At 41.5% G+C, this 21,567-nt stretch overlaps 1 protein-coding gene across 1 annotated transcript in view; it reads right to left on the bottom strand.

The window, feature by feature from the left end:
* LOC128700671 (neurotrimin-like) overlaps positions 1 to 21,567 on the bottom strand; it is a 388,655-nt gene that overhangs the window by 69,273 nt on the left and 297,815 nt on the right. Inside the window, exon 3 of the mRNA XM_053793960.2 lies at positions 6,698 to 6,873. Within this exon, the coding sequence (XP_053649935.2) occupies positions 6,698 to 6,873 (176 nt within the window). The remainder of the gene's footprint in view (positions 1 to 6,697; positions 6,874 to 21,567) is intronic.

The following is a 21,567-nucleotide window of genomic DNA, read 5'->3' as shown; positions in this document are numbered from 1 at the left end:
GTTACAGAAACCTACACTAAAGACCATATTTATAATAAAATATAAATACCTAGATACAACTTAAATGCAACCCAAAGAAAAGGCAATTAGGGGGGGGGGTCATTGGCCTGTATGCCAGAGTATCTCATTTGCAGTTATTTAATTAAGACCACTAATGATCTAGATGAAATTTTGTCAGTAAAAATTGAAAACCAAAACCTAGTCATTGTGGTTATATATAAACCGCCAGATACAACTTCCCAGCAGCTCAAAAAAACAGGTATCAGAAATCAAGTCCTTTCAACCCAAGCCTTAAATATCTTGTTGATTGGTGGTTTCAGTCTTACATTTAACATGGAGGAATGTAGTAGATAATGTAACAGAAAAATCCCTGGAGGCAGCACAGACAAACACTGTTACCCATATGAACTACTGAAATTACTAAATTCGTCTTAAAAGCTAGCAAATAGTGGAGTCAACCAAGATTAGAAAATGCCCTTGACCTTATATTCGTGAATAATGAGGATCTAGTACTAAATTTAGTCGATGACGGTAAATTTACTTAACTGAATTGGAGACTGTATGCGCCCGTGTCTTAATCAACAAGACGCAGTCATGGAACTATTTCCACCAAATTCAACTTTAACAGCAAGAACATTATCTAGAATCAAATAAATCATGCTGGCAAGTTATTTCGAATAACATGGATCAGAGTCAGTATTTAGAAAGGATTAACTTTGTGGCACATACCAGTAAGGAACATACACGGAACATACCACTAAGAAAAAATAAAAGATACAAGTAAGACAGTCTCTAAAAGTGATGGTGATTGAGATTCTCAAGATTACTAGATGATCTGAAGTGAAGGAGAACTGGCTAAAGAAACAGAAGATACTAAACGCAGATGACTCGTACAGAGTTCAGGAGAGACAGAGGGAGCTAAAAGCAATTAATGAAATTAAAGAAAACCAAGAGTGCTTATTTCCAAAATCCAGTATCGGGGCCTTGTGTTACGCTCCAGGGTCTATATGAGGCCTTTATCATATACTCTCTGATTTGAGCATAACTATAGGCAGAGAGTTAGGGATAATAATAGTCTACAATAAAGATTCTTTTAATTAAGCAGTTAGTTATATCATAAAACGTAAGGCAAGTAAAATTATACCGTTATACAGTATCTTTGTCAAGAACGCTTACTGCACGTTCTACATTACCAAGTTCCTAGATAATGCCTTGAAGTACATGGTTATAGAGAGGCCTTAATTAAATCGGAGTTATGTAGATACTCCTTCAGAGTAGAATATCTAGTCTTCATACTAGAAAGTCCCTATTATAAAGATTTATGTGGAACTTCCAGAATATATTGGCTGGATTAATGTAGGACTTTCCGATAAGCCTTTTCTTATTTCTGGTGTAGATCTATTAATCGGGAATGAGATTGATCAATTAGAGATACCCAAAGAACCCCTAGTGTTGGACAGTACGTGCAATATAATTTATACTTTGGAAGTATCCGAGACTAGATTTGATTTATTTCCCCGTAATGTGATCACGAGGGCTATGGTTAAAGATCCCAAAAATATTGTAGATCCAGCCGGAGATTTAGGTATGAACTTCCTGTTTAGTGAAGTAGTTCAAGCAGGAACCACAGATGTGAATAATAATGTTCTACCGATCCGTACGGACCTAGTTAGAAAATGTAGCAAGGAGGAATTTATTCAAGCTCCAAAAGACAATATAGATCTAATAAGCAGTGATAAAGGTGAGCATTTCTTTTATGATGAAGGTAAACTGACAGCAGCAAAATGAGTGAAATGCTGAAGTCGTAGTATGAACGTATTCAAGTGAGACGAACGAATTCTTCACCATCGAGATTAAAAGCCTAGTAACTTCAAAATTTCTCATGTAACCCTAACCCCCACCTGATTTTGAGAAGCCATTGACGTGTCCCTGCACTCTGCCATAGGACCAAACTCCATGTTCATCAAGAACTGCATAAAACCCCTTTCACGTGCCTTAAATATTCTATAAGAATGTGTGTAGACACGGGAGTCATTCCACCGTCATTAAATAAACAAATACGGTATAGCCCCGCCCCACAAGATGGCAGCAAAGCAGTAGCAAAGAACTGTTGACCGTTAGCACTAACATCTAACATTATAGAAATCTTTGAAAAGAGCTTTAAAAAGCACGATCGCAAAACACTTTAATTCACAAGAGTTGCGCAACGCAGAGTAGCATGCGTTTAGAGCAGGTCACTCCTGCCTCTCACAACTACTGGACCACTATATGGTTTTGGATGTACTGGAGGACAAACAAAAGACTAATGTAGTATACTCAGTTTGCAAAAACCTTCGACAAGTGCGAAAATGGTGTAATAGTGCACAAAATACGAGCAAAAGGATTAATTTGAAAAGTTGGAAGTACGATGTTGAACTTACTAATAAACGGAACGTCTAAAGTAATGATAAACAGTAAAGTTAGAGGTTGCCTAAGTGAGAAGTTCTGTTTTCCAAGAAATAATATTCACCCCCATCTTTTTCCTCATCTTCATCTCTGACATAGTGGGACATAAATCATTGCACCATATCATCTGCAAGCTGTTACAAAGACTTCCAGTGAGCCACAGAAAACAATGTGACATTCTCTGAAAACAAATTTAGTGAATAAAACTGAGTAAATAAATGCTAGAACAGTATAAAACTAACTGCAACCACTCAATAGAGCGGAAAAACAAGCGTGAAAGATTTAGGTGATAGTGTCAGAAGATCTCGCTCTCAAGGATCACAACAGTAGCATGATCACAACAGTATCATGCTCACAACAGTAGCATGATCACAACAGTATCATCACAACAGTAGCATGATCACAACAGTATCATGATCACAAGAGTATCATGATCACAAGAGTATCATGATCACAACAGTATCATGATAACAGTATCATGATCACAACAGTGTCATGATCACAACAGTATCATGATCACAACAGTATCATGATCACAACAGTATCATGATCACAACAGTATCATGATCACAACAGTATCATGATCACAACAGTATCATGATCACAACAGTATCATGATCACAACAGTATCATGATCACAACAGTATCATGATCACAACAGTATCATGATCACAACAGTATCATGAGCACAACAGTATCATGATCACAGTATCATGGGCACAACAGTATCATGGGCACAACAGTAGCATGAGCACAACAGTAGCATGAGCACAACAGTATCATGATCACAACAGTATCATGATCACAACAGTATCATGATCACAACAGTATCATGATCACAACAGTATCATGATCACAACAGTATCATGATCACAACAGTATCATGATCACAACAGTATCATGATCACAACAGTATCATGATCACAACAGTATCATGATCACAACAGTATCATGATCACAACAGTATCATGATCACAACAGTATCATGATCACAGCAGTATATCATGATCACAACAGTATCATGATCACAGTATCATGGGCACAACAGTATCATGATCACAACAGTATCATGATCACAACAGGATCACAACAGTATCATGATCACAACAGTATCATGATCACAACAGTATCATGATCACAGTATCATGATCACAGTATCATGATCACAACAGTATCATGATCACAGTATCATGATCACAACAGTATCATGATCACAACAGTATCATGATCACAACAGTATCATGATCACAACAGTATCATGATCACAACAGTATCATGATCACAACAGTATCATGATCACAACAGTATCATGATCACAACAGTATCATGATCACAACAGTATCATGATCACAACAGTATCATGATCACAACAGTATCATGATCACAGTATCATGATCACAACAGTATCATGATCACAGCAGTATCATGATCACAGCAGTATCATGATCACAACAGTATCATGATCACAACAGTATCATGATCACAACAGTATCATGATCACAGTATCATGATCACAGTATCATGATCACAGCAGTATCATGATCACAACAGTATCATGATCACAACAGTATCATGATCACAACAGTATCATGATCACAACAGTATCATGATCACAACAGTATCATGATCACAACAGTATCATGATCACAACAGTATCATGATCACAACAGTATCATGAGCACAACAGTATCATGATCACAGCAGTATCATGATCACAGCAGTATCATGAGCACAACAGTATCATGATCACAACAGTATCATGATCACAACAGTAGCATGAGCACAACAGTAGCATGATCACAACAGTATCATGATCACAACAGTATCATGAGCACAACAGTAGCATGATCACAACAGTAGCATGATCACAACAGTATCATGATCACAACAGTATCATGATCACAACAGTATCATGATCACAACAGTATCATGATCACAACAGTATCATGATCACAACAGTAGCATGAGCACAACAGTAGCATGAGCACAACAGTAGAATGAGCACAACAGTTGCAGTATCTCAGCAACAGAATTATCACAACCGTGAGAAAAAAAAAGATAAGATGGATTATGAGAACCTTTAAAACAGTTGCCTAACCAAGCACCTAAACTGCTCTACAATCCCACCATCCTCCAACAATCATCTGATCAACCTCCCAAACCCCCATCCCCCTCCCATAATCATTCTACTCCTAACTCACTTCCACTCCTTCCCCTCCTAGAGATAAAGCCTCATCTCCCGTCCTACAAACCCCCTTGCCGATGATAATCCCCCCCCCCTCACCCACCCCTTCCCGCACTTCCCCCGTCCACTCCTTCACCCCCCCCGACCAACATCCACCCTCCCTTGAACAACAATCATCATTTCCCTTTCAGTATCCACTCTTCCACATCCAACACTCACCCTACACTTCCTCTAACCAACAATCACCCTCCCTCTAACAAGGACCCATCATCTCACATTCACCCTTCCCTTGCCCAACACTCAGCTCCCCTCTCACCACAACCCAACAGTTCCCCCCCTCACTACAATTCAACAGTTCCCCCCTCACCACAAACCAACAGTTTCCCCCCTCACCACAATTCAACAGTTCCGCCCCCCCCCCCACCGCAACCTAGCAGTTCCCTCATCACAAATCAACAGTTTCCCCCTCACCACAACCCAACAGTTCTCCATCACCACAACCTAACGGTTCCCTCCTCAATACCACCCATCAGCTCCCCACTCTCCACAACCCATCAGCTCCCTACTCGTCACAACCCAACAGCTCCCCATTCACCACAACCCAACAGCTCCCCATTCACCACAACCCATCAGCTCCCCATTCACCACAACCCATCAGCTCCCCATTCACCACAACCCAACTTCTCCCCACTCTCCACAACCCATCATCTCCCCACTCTCCACAATCCATCAGCTCCCCATTCACCACAACCCATCAGCTCCCCATTCACCACAACCCATCAGCTCCCCATTCACCACAACCCAACTTCTCCCCACTCTCCACAACCCATCATCTCCCCACTCTCCACAATCCATCAGCTCCCCATTCACCACAACCCATCAGCTCCCCATTCACCACAACCCATCATCTCCCCACTCTCCACAATCCATCAGCTCCCCATTCACCACAACCCATCAGCTCCCCACTCTCCACAACCCACCAGCTCCCCATTCACCACAACCCAACTTCTCCCCACTCTCCACAACCCATCATCTCCCCACTCTCCACAACCCATCATCTCCCCACTCTCCACAACCCATCATCTCCCCACTCTCCACAACCCATCATCTCCCCACTCTCCACAACCCATCAGCTCCCCACTCTCCACAACCCATCAACTCCCCATTCACCACAACCCAACGGCTCCCCACTCTCCACAACCCATCAGCTCCCCACTCTCCACAACCCATCAGCTCCCCACTCTCCACAACCCATCAGCTCCCCACTCTCCACAACCCATCAGCTCCCCACTCTCCACAACCCATCAGCTCCCCACTCTCCACAACCCATCAGCTTCCCACTCTCCACAACCCATCAGCTCCCCACTCTCCACAACCCATCAGCTCTCCACCCACCGTTCTGATTGAGACACTTATGCAGAATATGGGAATCTTTATTTAGGAAACGTTTCGCCACACAGTGGCTTCACCAGTCCAATACAAAGCAGAAAGGTGTAAGGAGAGGAGTAGTTTGAGGTAATCAGTCCCTCAGTCTGGAGTCGATGTGTTCAGTCCATCAGTCATGTAGAAAGTACAGCACAGGGCCGCAGACGTGGCTTATATACTGTAGTAAGGTGAGGCGAAGATTCCCATATGTTGCATAAGTGTCTCAATCTTCAACTTGTCGGTTTCCAAACCATTCATCACAACTGTCAGACACTGCATCATCATGGGATCTTGACACAAAGAATTCTTCAAACTTGTCCAACCTATGGACGAAGACCTACTTCGACTAGTGGACGGTATCACTATGACCCCCGCCTCCTCCTGCTTCGCCTCACCTGACTACAATATATAAGCCACGTCTACAGCCCTATGCTGTACATTCTACAAGATTGATGGACTGAACACATCGACTCCAGGCTGAGGGACTGATTACTTCAAACTCCTCTCCTTACACCTTTCTGCTTTGTATTGGACTGATGAAGCCACTGTGTGGCGAAACGTTTCCTAAATAAAGATTCCCATATGTTTAATAAGTGTCTCAGTCTTCAACTTGTCGGTTTTCAAACCATTCATCACACTCACCGTTCTGTTGCCAATGTTCTTAACTCTGCAGTTAAGTATAGCGGTCTTGCCCATGAGAGCTGTGACGTTGGCAGACTCTTCTGTGTCGAAGAATGGAATGTCTGTGTCGTACATCTGACTCTCTGTGAGCAGCAGGTCGTCTGTTGTACCCTCACCCACCTCCTGCTGCACCAGCTCTGTGAGGAAGAGTGGATGAATGAGTAACTGGTCCTCTGTGGTCTCCCTGGCCCACCACCAGCTTTTGTAGTGGTAATAGTTATAATATTGGCGATAGTTATAATAATGATTGTGATATTCGTGGTGATAGTAGGGATAATGACGGTGGTGGTGGTGATGGCTGTGGTGGTGTGATGGTGGTGCAAATGACACTGGTAGTTGTTCATAGGAAAGCAGTGATGGTGATAGTTATGGTGGTGGTAACTTTGACGATTTTTGTTGTTTTAGTTGTGTTAATAATGATTGAGTGGAGGGGTTTGTCTTGGTGGTGGGATCCCAACCATCACCACCACCTCTACTAACACCACTACCATCACCATTACCACCACCACTACCACCACCACTACCACCACCACTACCACCAATACCACAACCACCATGATATTCTTTGACACACACACACACACACACACACACACACACACACACACACACACACACACACACACACACACACACACACACACACACACACACACACACACACACACACACACACACACACACACACACACACACACACACACACACACACACACACACACACACACACACACACAATCTTCAACACGTCTATCGAAACAGGGCTACTACCTAAGGTATGAAAGACAGCAAATTTAGTCCCAATTTTTAAAAAACGTTGACAGACATGCAGCATTAAACTACAGACCAGTGTCACTGACATGTATAGTATGCAGAGTCATGAAGATTATCAGAAGAGTGGTGGACCACCTAGAAAGAAATGGGCTTATAAACGACAACCAGCACGGATTCGGAAACGGGAAAGCCTGTGTCACAAACCTACTAGAGTTCTATGAATGTAAGAAGGCTTTTGACACCGTTTCACACAAGAGATTAGTGTAAAAGCTGGAGGACCAGGCTGGTATAACATGGAAGGAACTGCAATGGATCAGAGAATACTTGACGGGAAGGCAGCAGCGAGTCATGGTACGTGATGAGGTGTCAGACTGGGCTCCTGTGACGAGCGGGGTGCCGCAGGGGTCAGTCCTAGGAGCGGTGCTCTTTTTGGTATATGTGAATGACATGGCAGAAGGAGTTGACTCAGAAGTGTCCCTGTTTGCAGATGATGTGAAGTTAATGAGGAGAATTCGGTCAGAGGAGGATAAAGCAGGGTTACATAGGAATCTGGACAGGCTGCAGGCCTGGTCCAGCAACTGACTTCTGGAGTTCAACCCCAACAAGTGCAAAGTCAAGGAAAAGGATCTTGGAGTGTGTATAATACCGAGCACATCTCCTGAGGCGCACATCAACCAAATAACTGCTGCAGCATATGGGCGCCTAGCGAACCTAAGAATAGCATTCAGATACCTCAGTAAGGAATCCTTCCGCAGCACCAGTTTGGAATCCACACCTAGCCAAGCACGTCAGGAAAGTAGAGAAAGTACAAAGGTTTGCAAGAGACTAGTCCCGGAGCTAAGGGACAGGGCGGATATGATAACGACGTATAAAATACTGAGAGGAATCGATAGGGTGAACACAGATGTTAGTAAGTATTTCATCCTTCACATAGTCATCACTAAGTGGAATAGTCTGGAAAGTGAGGTAGTGAAGTTAGGTACCATACATAGCTTTAAGAATAGGTATGACAAAGCTCATGAAGCAGGGAGAGAGTGACCAAGTAGCGACCAGTGAAGAAGCGGGGTGAGGAGCTATGAATCGACCCCAGCAACCACAATTAGGTGAGTACAATTAGGTGAGTACACTGTAGTAGCGAGTAGCGAAGAAGAGGTGCCAGGAGCGGTGACTTGACCCCTACAACCGAAAAATACGTGAGTAAACACACACACACACACATACATCACATCACATCACATCACATCACATCACCAGACGTAAGGCACCAGCACACATTTTGTGTCTCGTGTCAACATTACTCTCCCCTCAAAAACATATACTTCAATTTTCAATACTGTAACACATACCTGAACAAACGACGTGCTATAATATATATATGCATAATAACCGTATACAAAAAAACCTCTCTGCCAGAATTGCAGGCTTGGCAAAAACTTTGTAAATATATATAATACAAATATTGTTAAAATCATGGGAGGAAGTAGATGGTGACTAACAACTATAAGAGTGCTGCTGCTATAGCTGCTGCCACTGCTGCTGTTGCTGTTACAGCTGCTGTTGCTGCTAGAGCTGCTGCTTCGGTTTCTGTTACAGCTGTTGTTGCTGTTACAGCTTCTGTTGCTGCTACACCTGCTGCTTCTGTTTGTTATAGCTGCTGTTGATGCTACAGCTGCTGCTACTGCAGCTAGTGTTTCTGCTGCTCCAACAGGTGATCCTGTTGTTGGCAACAAAAGCAATTAACTTACATTCAGTATTCATGAAAGCAAAAACAAAATATCACCGGGATAAGAGAAAGTACAATAAATTTATTTATATCTCCGTATCAGAAATTACAGAAAATAAGGCATCACATAAATTCTTCAGGTCTTCGTAAGGGCGTCTCGGTGGTACATAAATTCCTCTTAAACTTTTATGGTATACTTTATATTATACCAATGTTAATGAATTACACAAGCCTAATACTTAACTAATATTACTCCTGTAATCTTGAATCCGATCTTAACAAGTTGGATTAAGTTCACACGTAACTAATAATAAAACAATTTCCTTCATTGGACTCGATGAAGCTGTGTCCTTATTTTAAGTACATAGTATAAGTTGCAAAACACCCGTGTGAGTACAAGTGCACTCTGGACACACTAGTGCTCGAGCATAGGCACTTTGACTCCCTCTGGTTTGAGAAAGTTTAAGACCACAAGTAACATAGACAGTCAGCCTTCAAAATGACACAGAATACGGCAGTCCACAAGCACACTTTAGACTGTGAAATAATGGAAAAAATCCCTTACAACAGAAGTGCTCGTACCTGACCGAGTCCTTTATATTATTCGCAAAATCTTCACAAGAGTTTTGAGGTTATGAGTCGTGAATAATTATTCACCATGGGGAAGTAGAAAAGAATTCTTCCTCCGTAAGCCAGGCGTGTCGTAAGAGGCGATTAAAATGCCGGGAGCAAGGGGCTAGTAACCCCTTCTAATGGATAAATTACTAAATTTAAAAAGAAAAACTTTTCTTTTTCTTTTTAGGTCACCCCTCCTTGGTGGGATATGGCCGGTGTGCTGAATAATAATAATAATAATAATAATAATAATAATAAATAAAAGCTAGTTGAAATGTTGGAATGCGTATATATCTGGAGAGTATATCTGGAGAGAGTTCCGGGGGTCAACGCCCCCGCGGCCCGGTCTGTGACCAGGCCTCCTTAGGTCAGTGTCCCAGGATGCGACCCACACCAGTCGACTAACACCCAGGTACCCATTTTACTGATGGGGAACATAGACAACAGGTGGAAAGAAACACGTCCAATGTTTCTACTCTGGGTGGGAATCGAACCCAGGCCCTCACCGTGTGAAGCGAGAGCGTTAACCACCAGGCCACCAGGTTTTGCTTAACTTTTGTTTTTTAGATATAAAAGTTGACTTTTATGACACTGAGCTTAACTCCTTGATTTATCATTAATGAATGCACATACTTAACATGTTCATTGGATAAGCCTTCTATAGATATTAAAAAATATCAGAAAAAAATTACAGAATGGGTGGGGCTTCAACCCATGGCAAGCGAATCCTAAAACTAAGGGTTTTATAGTTCCGTGTTTTTTTTCAGTCTTATTACGATTTCGTGAGTCGTGATGGCGGCTTTCAAAAAATCAGACAAAAAGGAGATTAATGTAAAATTCTTAGGGATTTTATCTCGCACTAAATTACACCTGCGTAATGAAGTTGATAAAGTAGTCAGAGAAACTACCCTGAATAAATAGGTAGAATATAGTTTAGTTATACCTGTGTCAAGCATGAGGAATACTGGTAGAAGTAAACAGTATATTTGCATGCCATAGAATTTCAGTTAGAAGCCTCAGTTGATCTATAACTCTAACACGATAAGCATATTTACGTAAAGGAACAACTAGCCAGGCTTAGTCTTGGATAAAATTACTTCTGACACTTTTGCATATACCTGCCTACCTACCTGGAGAGAGTTTAGGAGGTCAACGCCCTCTCAACCCGGTCCATGACCAGGCGTCACGGTGGACAAGGTCTTGATCAACCACAGCCCGCCTGGTCAGGCGCTGACTTTACCAACTCACGCACAGATGATCAAATATTCGGTAAGCCTTATGATTACATTCTTGAACACAGTGTGCTCGATTATCAACTTATTGAAGAATAAGTTGATATCTCAAGGTATTTTATTAATGAAAATTAGTTACCAGAATATTAAGAAAATGTTTTAAGTTTGCTTTGAAGAGACAGGACAAACTGAAGATATGAATCCTGATGCACTCATGTTAGCCGTTTCGGGGCCTAGCAACTTGGCCCCAAAAGGGTTGTAGTTGCTAGGCTTTTATGTATCCATGGGTTCTTGCTAATACGGTCCAGAGAAAATATATGGGGAGCACAATGAACCAGCAACTTGTGGCAAAAGCTATTTTTTGTGTTTATACACTATGAGATGATCTTGTACTAATAGGATATACATATTTAAAAACGTTTGACACCCTCAAAACCGCTGTCAGTCTCCAGAGACTGAGATACCAGAAGCTGCTGCTGATAACACTCAGGCATTACAAGATTAGTTTTAAAAATCTATTCCAGAAGACACACACACACACATCAGGAGGAAAACAGCAGTCAAGGACCAGGTAATCAGGCTAAGGAAGGAAGGAGGAGAGACAACAAGAAATAACCGTGAAGTATGTGAGGAACGCAACAAGAGATTCAAAGAAGTGTTCACAGAGGAGACAGAAGGGGCTCTAGAAAGACGGAGAGGTGGGGTACACCACCAAGTGCTGGACACAGTACACACAACCGAGGAAGAAGTGAAGAGGCTTCTGAGTGAGCTAGATACCTCAAAGGCAATGGGTCCGGATAACATCTCTCCATTTGTCCTGAGAGAGGGAGCAGAGGCGGTATGTGTGCCCCCTAACAACAATATTCAATACATCTATCGAAACAGGGAGAATGCCTAAGGCATGGAAGACAGCAAATGTAGTCCCAATCTTTAAAAAAAAGGAGACAGACATGAAGCACTAAACTACAGACCAGTGTGACTGACATGTATAGTATGCAGAGTCATGGAGAAGATTATCAGGAGAAGAGTGGTGGAACACCTAGAAAGGAATGATCTCATCAACAGCAGCCAACATGGTTTCAGAGACAGGAAATCCTGCTTCACAAACCTACTGGAGTTCTATGACATGGTGACAGCAGTAAGACAAGAGAGAGAGGGGTGGGTGGATTGCATATTCTTGGACTGCAAGAAGGCGTTTGACACAGTTCCACACAAGAGATGAGTGCAAAAACTGGAGGACCAAGCAGTGATAACAGGGAAGGCACTACAATTGATCATGGAATACTTGTCAGGAAGACAGCAGCGAGTCATGGTACGTGGCGAGGTGTCAGAGTGGGCACCTGTGACCAGCGGGGTCCCACAGGGGTCAGTCCTAGGACCAGTGCTGTTTCTGGTATTTGTGAACGACATGACAGAAGGAATAAACTCTGAGGTGTCCCTGTTTGCAGATGACGTGAAGTTGATGAGAAGAATTCATTCGATCGAAGACCAGACAGAACTACAAAGGGATCTGGTCAGGCTGCAGACGTTGTCCAGCAACTAGTTCCTGGAGTTCAACCCCACCAAGTGCAAAGTCATGAAGATTGGGGAAGAGCAAAGAAGACCGCAGACGGAGTACAGTCTAGGGGGCCAGAGTCTACAAACCCCACTCAAGGAAAAAGATCTTGGGGTGAGTATAACACCAGGCACATCTCCTGAAGGGCACATCAACCAAATAACTGTTGCAGCATATGGGCGCCTAGCAAACCTCAGAACAGCATTCCGACATCTTAATAAGGAGTCATTCAGGACCCTGTACACCGTGTATGTTAGGCCCATATTGGAGTATGCAGCACCAGTTTGGAACCCACACCTAGCCAAGCACGTAAAGAAACTAGAGAAAGTCCAAAGGTTTGCAACAAGACTAGTCCCAGAGCTAAGGCGTATGTCCTACGAGGAGAGGTTAAGGGAAATCAACCTGACGACACTGGAGGACAGGAGAGGTAGGGGGGACATGATAACGACATACAAAATACTGAGAGGAATTGACAAGGTGGACAGAGACAGGATGTTCCAGAGATGGGACACAGCAACAAGGGGTCACGGTTGGAAGTTGAAGACACAGATGAACCACAAGGATGTTAGGAAGTATTTCTTCAGCCACAGAGTAGTCAGGAAGTGGAATAATTTGGGAAGCGATGTAATGGAGGCAGGATCCATACATAGCTTTAAGCAGAGGTATGATAAAGCTCACGGTTCAGGTAGAGTGACCTAGTAGCGACCAGTGAAGAGGCGGGGCCAGGAGCTTGGGCTCGACCCCTGCAACCTCAACTAGGTGAGTACACACACACACACACACACACACGTACCAACTTGCTAATTTTATTAAACAAACTGTGACACTGATTTCCTTTCAGTAACTGGGGAATGCCACTTCTGATCAGCTTCAAACCTTTGACGCTGACACATTTTTTGAAGGTGCAAATTGACTAATATACTTTGGTAGTTCAAACAACACTTTAAATTCTGCGCAATAACTAAAGAATGACTATTCTGAATGGCATCAAACTTTTAATGCTAGTTCATCTTTAATAAGAGAATTGTCTAGTTTTTGCTAGGCATTGTAGTCTCTAGTTTCCTAATTTAAATAATACAATTTATGGAGAACCAGCTCTTGTGAACCACTGAGAAACTGAGCCATTACGCTTAGAAATTTAAGAGAACCTAAACTTTTCAAAGTTATCCAGTGTCAGTTTTTTTCACAGTTCTCTCTAATTATTTAATAGTTATTAATAACTTATCAATAACCTGTAACAAAAGTCAGATATTTAGTTGTTTTTAAAACAGTCCTTTACCGTGTAGTGGTCAATTAATAACAGAACTGGTCTTGTGCTGATAAGTTTGTCACTCTACATCTGAGATATACCTGTAACCGGTTTCGTGAGTCTTGCTATTCCTACGGCCCGGTCTGGACCAGGTTTTTCTCTTGCTCGTTTGGTCAGTCAGGCTGTTGCTTTTGGCGGCGGCTCATATATCCAACATAGCCTGGTTGATCTGGTACTTAGCGGAGGTAGTGATGGAATGTCGTCGTGGAGGCTTGCATTCTTGTTCCAGTAATATATCACATAGATGGTAGTTGCATAAATTCTCGTGGGTCAGGGATGTTGATAATGCTCTCTTATTATGTACATAGGTTACCTGCTTTTTCCTAGGTTTATTTTACACTTTCTCCCACTTACTTTTCAGTATATCGTTACTGTAGTGTGTAGGCTTGGGACTAGACCCCCAGTTATATTCCACATATATGCTATTGTGTATCTCCTCCCCTCCAGAGTGTGTTGATAACGATACACATATATTTGGAGGACAACTGCTGATCCGTGGGTTTAGCGATAAGACTTGACCGCCCACCTGGAGGATAACAGGTTAGAGATAACACTTGGCCACACAGGTTATCTGTGGGTGAGGGAAGACATGAACCCACTATAGTGTTTTATGGCTTGCAAACATGCAGGTTCATGTAACTCTGCCTTGTTTACCTTGTACTCGCCAAATTGTGTTTGAAGGGGTCGATTCATAGCTCCTGGCTTCGAAGCTCAGCTGCAGTCCATGAATTATACCGGTTCTTTTTGCCCTACAGGGCCGAATCGTACCTTTTTTTTCAAACTCTATCTGGTTGGTTCCCATATCACCTCTTCATTTACTACTTACTACGCTGAGATTGAAGAATCTTTAATAACGTCTTATGACGCAGTTGAAGTTTTAACTGACAGAAATGTTCTCTGTCTCCCTTTCCTCGCACCTCAGTCTGCTTGTCCTTGTCGACTCTATTATCTGAGTATATTTTGTAATATGATCATGTCTTTGAACCATCCCTAGTCCTCTTTTTCTGTGCTGCTGTTATGAATCCCTAATTCCTTTCGCTGCCCATCGCCCTCACTTGTGGTTCTCTTCTGGTTTTATTAGTTGTATCTTCTCTGTATGAGGTGCGACCTGGTCATACACTACATGGGGCGCGTATAACGTCCAAAATTAAGCTTCAAGGTTCCTGAAGGCGCTGCAGGGATTGATACTGTAATGTGTCCTCACCAATTTCAAAGACCATTGTTGATGATGACAAAGAAATACGAAGCAACAGAAGTATTTTTTTTATAACAACATCCCGTTTGAGGCTTTTTTTTTGGTTAAGCAAAACGTTGTTATTAAGAACACTGTTTCCTTTGGTCATCCTCTACCTCACAAAGTTATGGATCTGAAAGTTGAAACAGAGCTCAGGGACGCGCTTAGCTATTTGCTGCTGCTGGTTTCAGTGATAGATGGTCTCTTGACTAATCATACCTTGCCTTACAACCGCGTATAGGTTTTGCCTTCACTGCTTTGTAAGGTCTAAAATGTATTTCCAGACATCCCTGTGTCGTATATATTTCCTTAACTTCCATATATGCATCTGTGACCCGGATTTTTGCTTTACAGTCTCTCCCCTTCCTCTTAAGTTCTCTAAGTGCTTTGTAAATCACGATAATATCTTTCTCAGTTATTCTTTCCTCTGAAGTCAAGCTATTTTTCTCTCTCCTAATACGTTAGTCCTCTTACGTAGGTGGAGAAGTTTTGCTGCAAATATCTTAGTTTTCTTGCACGCTGTGGAATGTTTGATAAGATTTGGGCTTCATGCCACTTTGTGCGTTGCATTTCGAATAATCTGTTTGTCTGCTTCTTCGTGATTTTGCATCCAGTGACCCTTTTCTTTACCAAGGTTGTTATGTTTTACTCTTCAAGCCTCACATCATAGTTCTACCCTGTTAGTTCTGGAGTCATCCTGGATGCAAACCTTTGTACCTCCTCCAGAATTCGAAATTACTTTCTTAGGTTTAGACTCCTTGCTAGAGCTGCTGCTTCTTCTAAGATAAGAGTAACGTCCATTGTATGCGATGTCTTGAAGGGTTCTTTATTCAGGGATCTGAGAACAATTCTAAGATTTGCCAGTTTTATTTACGCTGATGAAACAATAGAAATTTTATGTACTACAGGTCGTTCTTTATACTTTCTGTAGCTTTTCATATGTCACTTTATGTACTTTCTCTAATCTCCCTTCACTCTTTCTCATTTGCATAACTCTGCACTTACCTAGATTAAATTTTAGTTGTCGCATTAGACCACTCCTGCAGCCCATCAGTACCTTCTTGCATCCTGTCTGTTTCCTCTAATATTCCTAAACTACTCGGTACTTTCACTGTGCATCACCTGCTCAGTGGAAGGCCTCTGTCTGATGACCAAAAGCTTCATGGCAGGTCATCATGTGACTAAGATCTACGTCAGGAAATACTTGTCCGGTTTCCTGATTAAACCTTGCCTAACCTAGCCTCACCAGTCTCCTGATCGTCTTTTCTGACTGACACTTTAGAGTATATTTCTTGCTTATATACGTAGAGGAATCACATTTCCGGTTTTCCAACAATCCTGTATTTGTCTTGTGTACAGTGACTCGTTATAATCACTCATTTTTTTTTTTTTTTTTTGAAGATTTCATTATTATCAAGTCTTATAAATTTTGATGTATCGTGTTCTCTCAACATCTTCCTTGCTTCCTCCTCTGACTTTTAAACGCTATCCAGTCTCCCCTGATTTGATCTAAGCCTTGGAGTTGTTAGTACTGTTCTTTTGTCCTCAGTGAATACTTAACAGAATTTTCTTCTCAGTTCCTTTCATTCCTCTCTCTCATCTTTCATGAGTTTCTCCATCTATCTTCTGTCTTTTCTCTTGACCTTTAATTTATTGTCTTCCTTCTTATATAGTTGCAAACCAGTTTCGGTTCTAGCGCATTTCGAACCCTTTTGTCGTTCCCTTGCCTTTTTCATGGTCTTTAAGCCTTGCTTTGCCCCTTTATAAATTCTGTTAAACCTTTGCTCTGTACGATTTTCCCACTTCTATGTCTCCTAGTTGGTATGAATCTTACTGTGGCGTCCTGGCATTCTATCCCATTGCAGTCTATTTAGGAAGCCTCTCATTCCTGCAGTTTCCTCTCTTGTAATCTGGTTTTTCTTTGCTTTATATTTTCTACCTGATATTCGAAACGTAACACAGGTGAGCTACTGTAATCAGTTTCTTCTGATTCACTTATGATAAAGACGACGTTCAACTATGCTACTTCCTGGAAAAGTAGAGACAAATACAATAAAAAGTGATTATTGACAACGTTTCGCCCACACAGTGGGCTTCATCAAGTCACTAACAAATCTGCTTATGACTTGATAAAGCCCGCTGTGTGGGCGAAACGTTGACAATAAGGGGTCGCATTATGCTGCATTTGTGTATACCATCGTGTCGGGATTTTACATCATTTATCTCCATGTTAGTTCATCTTATGCTCGTATACTTATTTCCTTTGCAAGTTGAGTCAAGACATTCCTGTTAAATAGTAGGAGGTATATAATTCTACTACTTCTGCACTGATTCTCTAGTTCTTATAATTTCTTTTATGTAAAGAATGTCACCATATAATTTTTTTTTCAATTCTTAAAAATTATATAAATTTCAAATCCTAAATGTCAACATAAGTCTATCTATTTTCTCTCTCTTACTATATAGTAACTTTCAGAAAATATTGTATTGCTCTTTATTTCTGAAAGCTTTGTCTCTGTGAGAGCCATGATATATGTTTAGTTCTTTGTTACTCTGTCCTTTATTTCTCCAAATTTGTTCACAATTTTTTCTGAGTTTCTACACGATAGTCTAACCTTTCTGTCATTTACATTGTTTCTTTGCTTGTCTGGATCTACAAGTTTTGCCGGTGAAACCTGTAATAGCGTTGGGGAGTAGAGGATAAGGAAAGTTTATGGAGACGAAAGTTAGCTGGATTGATGGTGAGAATTACGAAAATGAGAGGGAAAAAATAAGGGAACATTAGCATCTTGAATAGAGACTTGAGGTTTTTTCGTATGTGTGCGTGTGCGTGTGTGCGCGCGTGTGCGCGCGTGTACTCACCTAGTTGAGGTTGCGGGGGTCGAGTCCGAGCTCCTGGCCCCGTGTGTGTGTGTGTGTGTGTGTGTGTGTGTGTGTGTGTGTGTGTGTGTGTGTGTGTGTGCGCGCGCGCGCTCACCCTTCTCCAATAACCATTTTCTCAAACCACTCACGCAGTTTTCGGGATGAAATTTCAGCATCTACTTGTCCTTTTCGCATTTTATTCCTATTAATTTCACATCATCTACCAACAGGGCATCTGTATTGCATTACCTTACATAATACAAAAGTTCGTGACACTCACCTCTTGTTTAATGTTTCCTTTCATAAATATTTTGACTATATCAATTATCTTCCACACGTCTTGCATATTGCCCTGCATTCATTGATTTTTTAAATTTAAATTTAAAGTTCACTGAGCGTTTCTCCATTCTCTCAGAACACATGACCAAGCATTGGTTCCATTGACCTTGAAGTACTTGTCCACTCAGTAGTATCTTCACTATATTTCTTTAGTGTGTACGTTGTACTTTTTCTCTGGCTCTCTTGTGTTTATGTTTTCACTGAATACATTTTAAACTGTTTACCTCCTTACAGACTTTGTCAGTAATTAAGAGTCCTCGTTCCTTCTTCAGTCTTGTTGCCTGCTCTTTTAGTGCCGTCTTCCTTAAGTGACTGTCTAGCAATTTCAGTATAGATTTGGCTTTCACAATGTCATTTTCAAGTCGTCATTCAGTCTCCCTTCACACGCATGCATATTTTTGTCTGCTTCTGTTGCTTAATTCTCTGTTTTCTGCTGTTCTTTGATTTTTATAAGTTTTCCATGCCCTTACACATTAATTTTTTCTCTATACATCTTTGGATAATCTATTGGCATAAATTTCTCCTCTGCCTGTTGTAACTTTCAACGTGGATATTCCATGTCATTCGTTGCATTTCTTTCCTGTTCCTTTTCCAGAGGAATTTTCTGAAATCTCATTTCTCCTTTCCCAGTGTTTTACTTTTCTACGTGTTCCACACGGTATTCAAAACTCAGTATTGGATAGTCACTAACGATTAGTCATTCGTTCTGTATTTCTTCCAATGTCAAGCGCTGTTAATGTAAATACTTGGTCCCTGAAATGCTGTTACTTAGTTTTCCTACACCTTCTTCATCTTAGCCCTGTATGCTTCCAGTCCTCCATGTAATTTCCAATTTAAGATTTGAAATCTCCAATAAAGAGTTGCTTTTTGGGGTCCTGTGAGCTCAATATTGCTTCCATCTTGTGTTAATCACTGGTTAATCGTGCCTGTGCGGTCTTTCGGCTCCCCTCTGTGTATCTCCTCTCATGTCTTTGAAACTTCACTGATTTCTTATCAGCAGTGCCTCTCTCCCCACCGGCCCTGTGTCCTCTATCTTTCCTCAGTAGTTCATAATCTGCTAAGAATATTGTATCTGCTTTTATATCTGTAAGTATTGTCTGTGCCAGATCTATTATATCTCAAGTTACATCTACCATGTGTTTCTTACACCATCCTTGATATTTTCTCTCTCTGGCTTCCTGGTTCTTGCCTGTGTATCAGGAAAGAAGGAAGAAATTTGAAAAGTGAGATTATGGGAGATAGACTAAGGGTGAACTGTGATAGGCTGATGTACCGGATGGTGTCAGGATTATGAATGTAGAATATTAGATAGAGTAGATGGGAGGTTGACTGTGGATATTACTGGTTCATTATATTTGTTTGAGAAGCTGGAAATGAGCTTCTCAACTGTGGTAGGTAAGGTTCCTGTCATACCACCACCCCAGTTGAGTCTTTTTATAATTATCAATATTTTACTCACTACCTCTGCTTTTTCCCCTCTCCTTTCTCGTTCTGTCCCGATCCAGATACAATGATTTCCTTCTGCATCTCTCAACAATGTTTTGTTTGTCACATGCTACTTCAGACGAGAGGTTCAGTTTGAACAGTAATGTTTACCTTTAGATAAACTTCAGAATCTCCGAAAATTTGCCATCTGCTGTAGCTCTGTGCAATCATTGCGCATTAATATCTCCTTCATACCCCTGACTGTATTAAGGGAGGTTCTTTGATACTGGTGAGGGGTTCTTGATCTAAAGAATTTGACCTATATTACCTTTTCCTTGGATTGAACTTGAATTCTTCCCATAGGCTCCAGGCACTGTATGACCCCTACAGATTTAGCTCCCCACCATAACTGTAATGATAATAGTCGTACTATAAGCTTCCTGAAGATCGTAGATTATAAGTTACCTCCCTCTTTCATCCCCACGTTTTATCTCCTAGATTGTCTCGTGTCTTTCTTATTACCAATTATCCTGTGACACTTTCCATCAAAGTATTTTTTTCCTTCATCTTCCACCCTCTCCCTTCACACTCTTCCTCCTCCAGTCTTTGGGCTCTTTCTCAAGTAGTAATTACTTCATCTTTTGTTCCTTGCTATACACCCTTACTTGTCTTTTAACTTTAAGCACTTCCCAATAATAATAATAATTATAATATAATCCTGCATACCTCTCGTTCTGATCCATATCTTCACATCATCTTGAACAAGTTTGCTAATAATTCCCAGTTTCTTGTGTGTTGAGTTTATTTTACAGCGCATGAAGCTGGTAACTTTTTATCTAGAAATCAAACAGCCCAAATTACTTGAGGCTGGGACCAGAGGACACGTACAGATTTATTCTGCTCTGCGTCAAAAGTTAGGGTCAAATTAGTGTGTGAGGCTGCAGGGTATAACACAACATTCACTTTCTTGGGCCGAGGTGCTGAAAACACATTTCTTGAAGTGGCAGCGAACCTACGTCAGGGAGGCTTTATTGTCACCTGCGTGTTTGTGTTTGGAGCGGCGGTGAGTGGGACACGGGAAGGAGCTAAGAGGGAGGGGAAAGGGAATGGAAAGAAGAAGGGATTGAAAAGAACTGGGAGTGGGAGGGAGAGCTAGAGAAGGGAGAGGAAATGAGGGAAGGTGGTACAGACAAGTGTGAGGAGAAGTAAGTTAGGGGAGAGTAGTGTTAATAGACGGGACAGCGGGAAAGAGAGGAGAACGAGGAAGAAATTAGAGTGTGAAGGAAAGGGAAGTGAGGTATGTGAAGAGAGGCAGTGATGGGAAAGGAAATGAATGGGGACTGGGAGTGAATATATGAGAATATCAGATAACGTTAGATCTTGCACCATATCCAAATTATGTGCTGACAAGGACGGAACTATGAAGTATCGCTGCTTTTTTATTAACACAAATATAATAGGTGAAGCAGAAGGCTCCCTCCCCACACGTCACTCATGCTACACTACCACCATGAACAAATGGTTGGTGGAAATTACCATGACGTATTGATAAATGTTCGTGAAATTAACACCATTATTATTTATATATAATTATTTTTACTAATATCATGTACAACTGTTACTACTACAGCCGCTGCTGCTGCTACTATTAATGCCACTACTACTATTAGTAGTAGTAATAGTATTACTACTACTGTTGCTGCTGTTACTACTGCTACTACTATTACTGCCACTATTACTGCTATTATGAATGCTATGGCTAT

The sequence above is a fragment of the Cherax quadricarinatus genome, chromosome 56 (assembly GCF_038502225.1).
Source record: "Cherax quadricarinatus isolate ZL_2023a chromosome 56, ASM3850222v1, whole genome shotgun sequence".
In the NCBI taxonomy this organism is placed as follows: domain Eukaryota; kingdom Metazoa; phylum Arthropoda; class Malacostraca; order Decapoda; family Parastacidae; genus Cherax; species Cherax quadricarinatus.
Note: the sequence above shows the minus strand (reverse complement) of the source record. Positions and strands in the feature narration are given on the sequence as shown.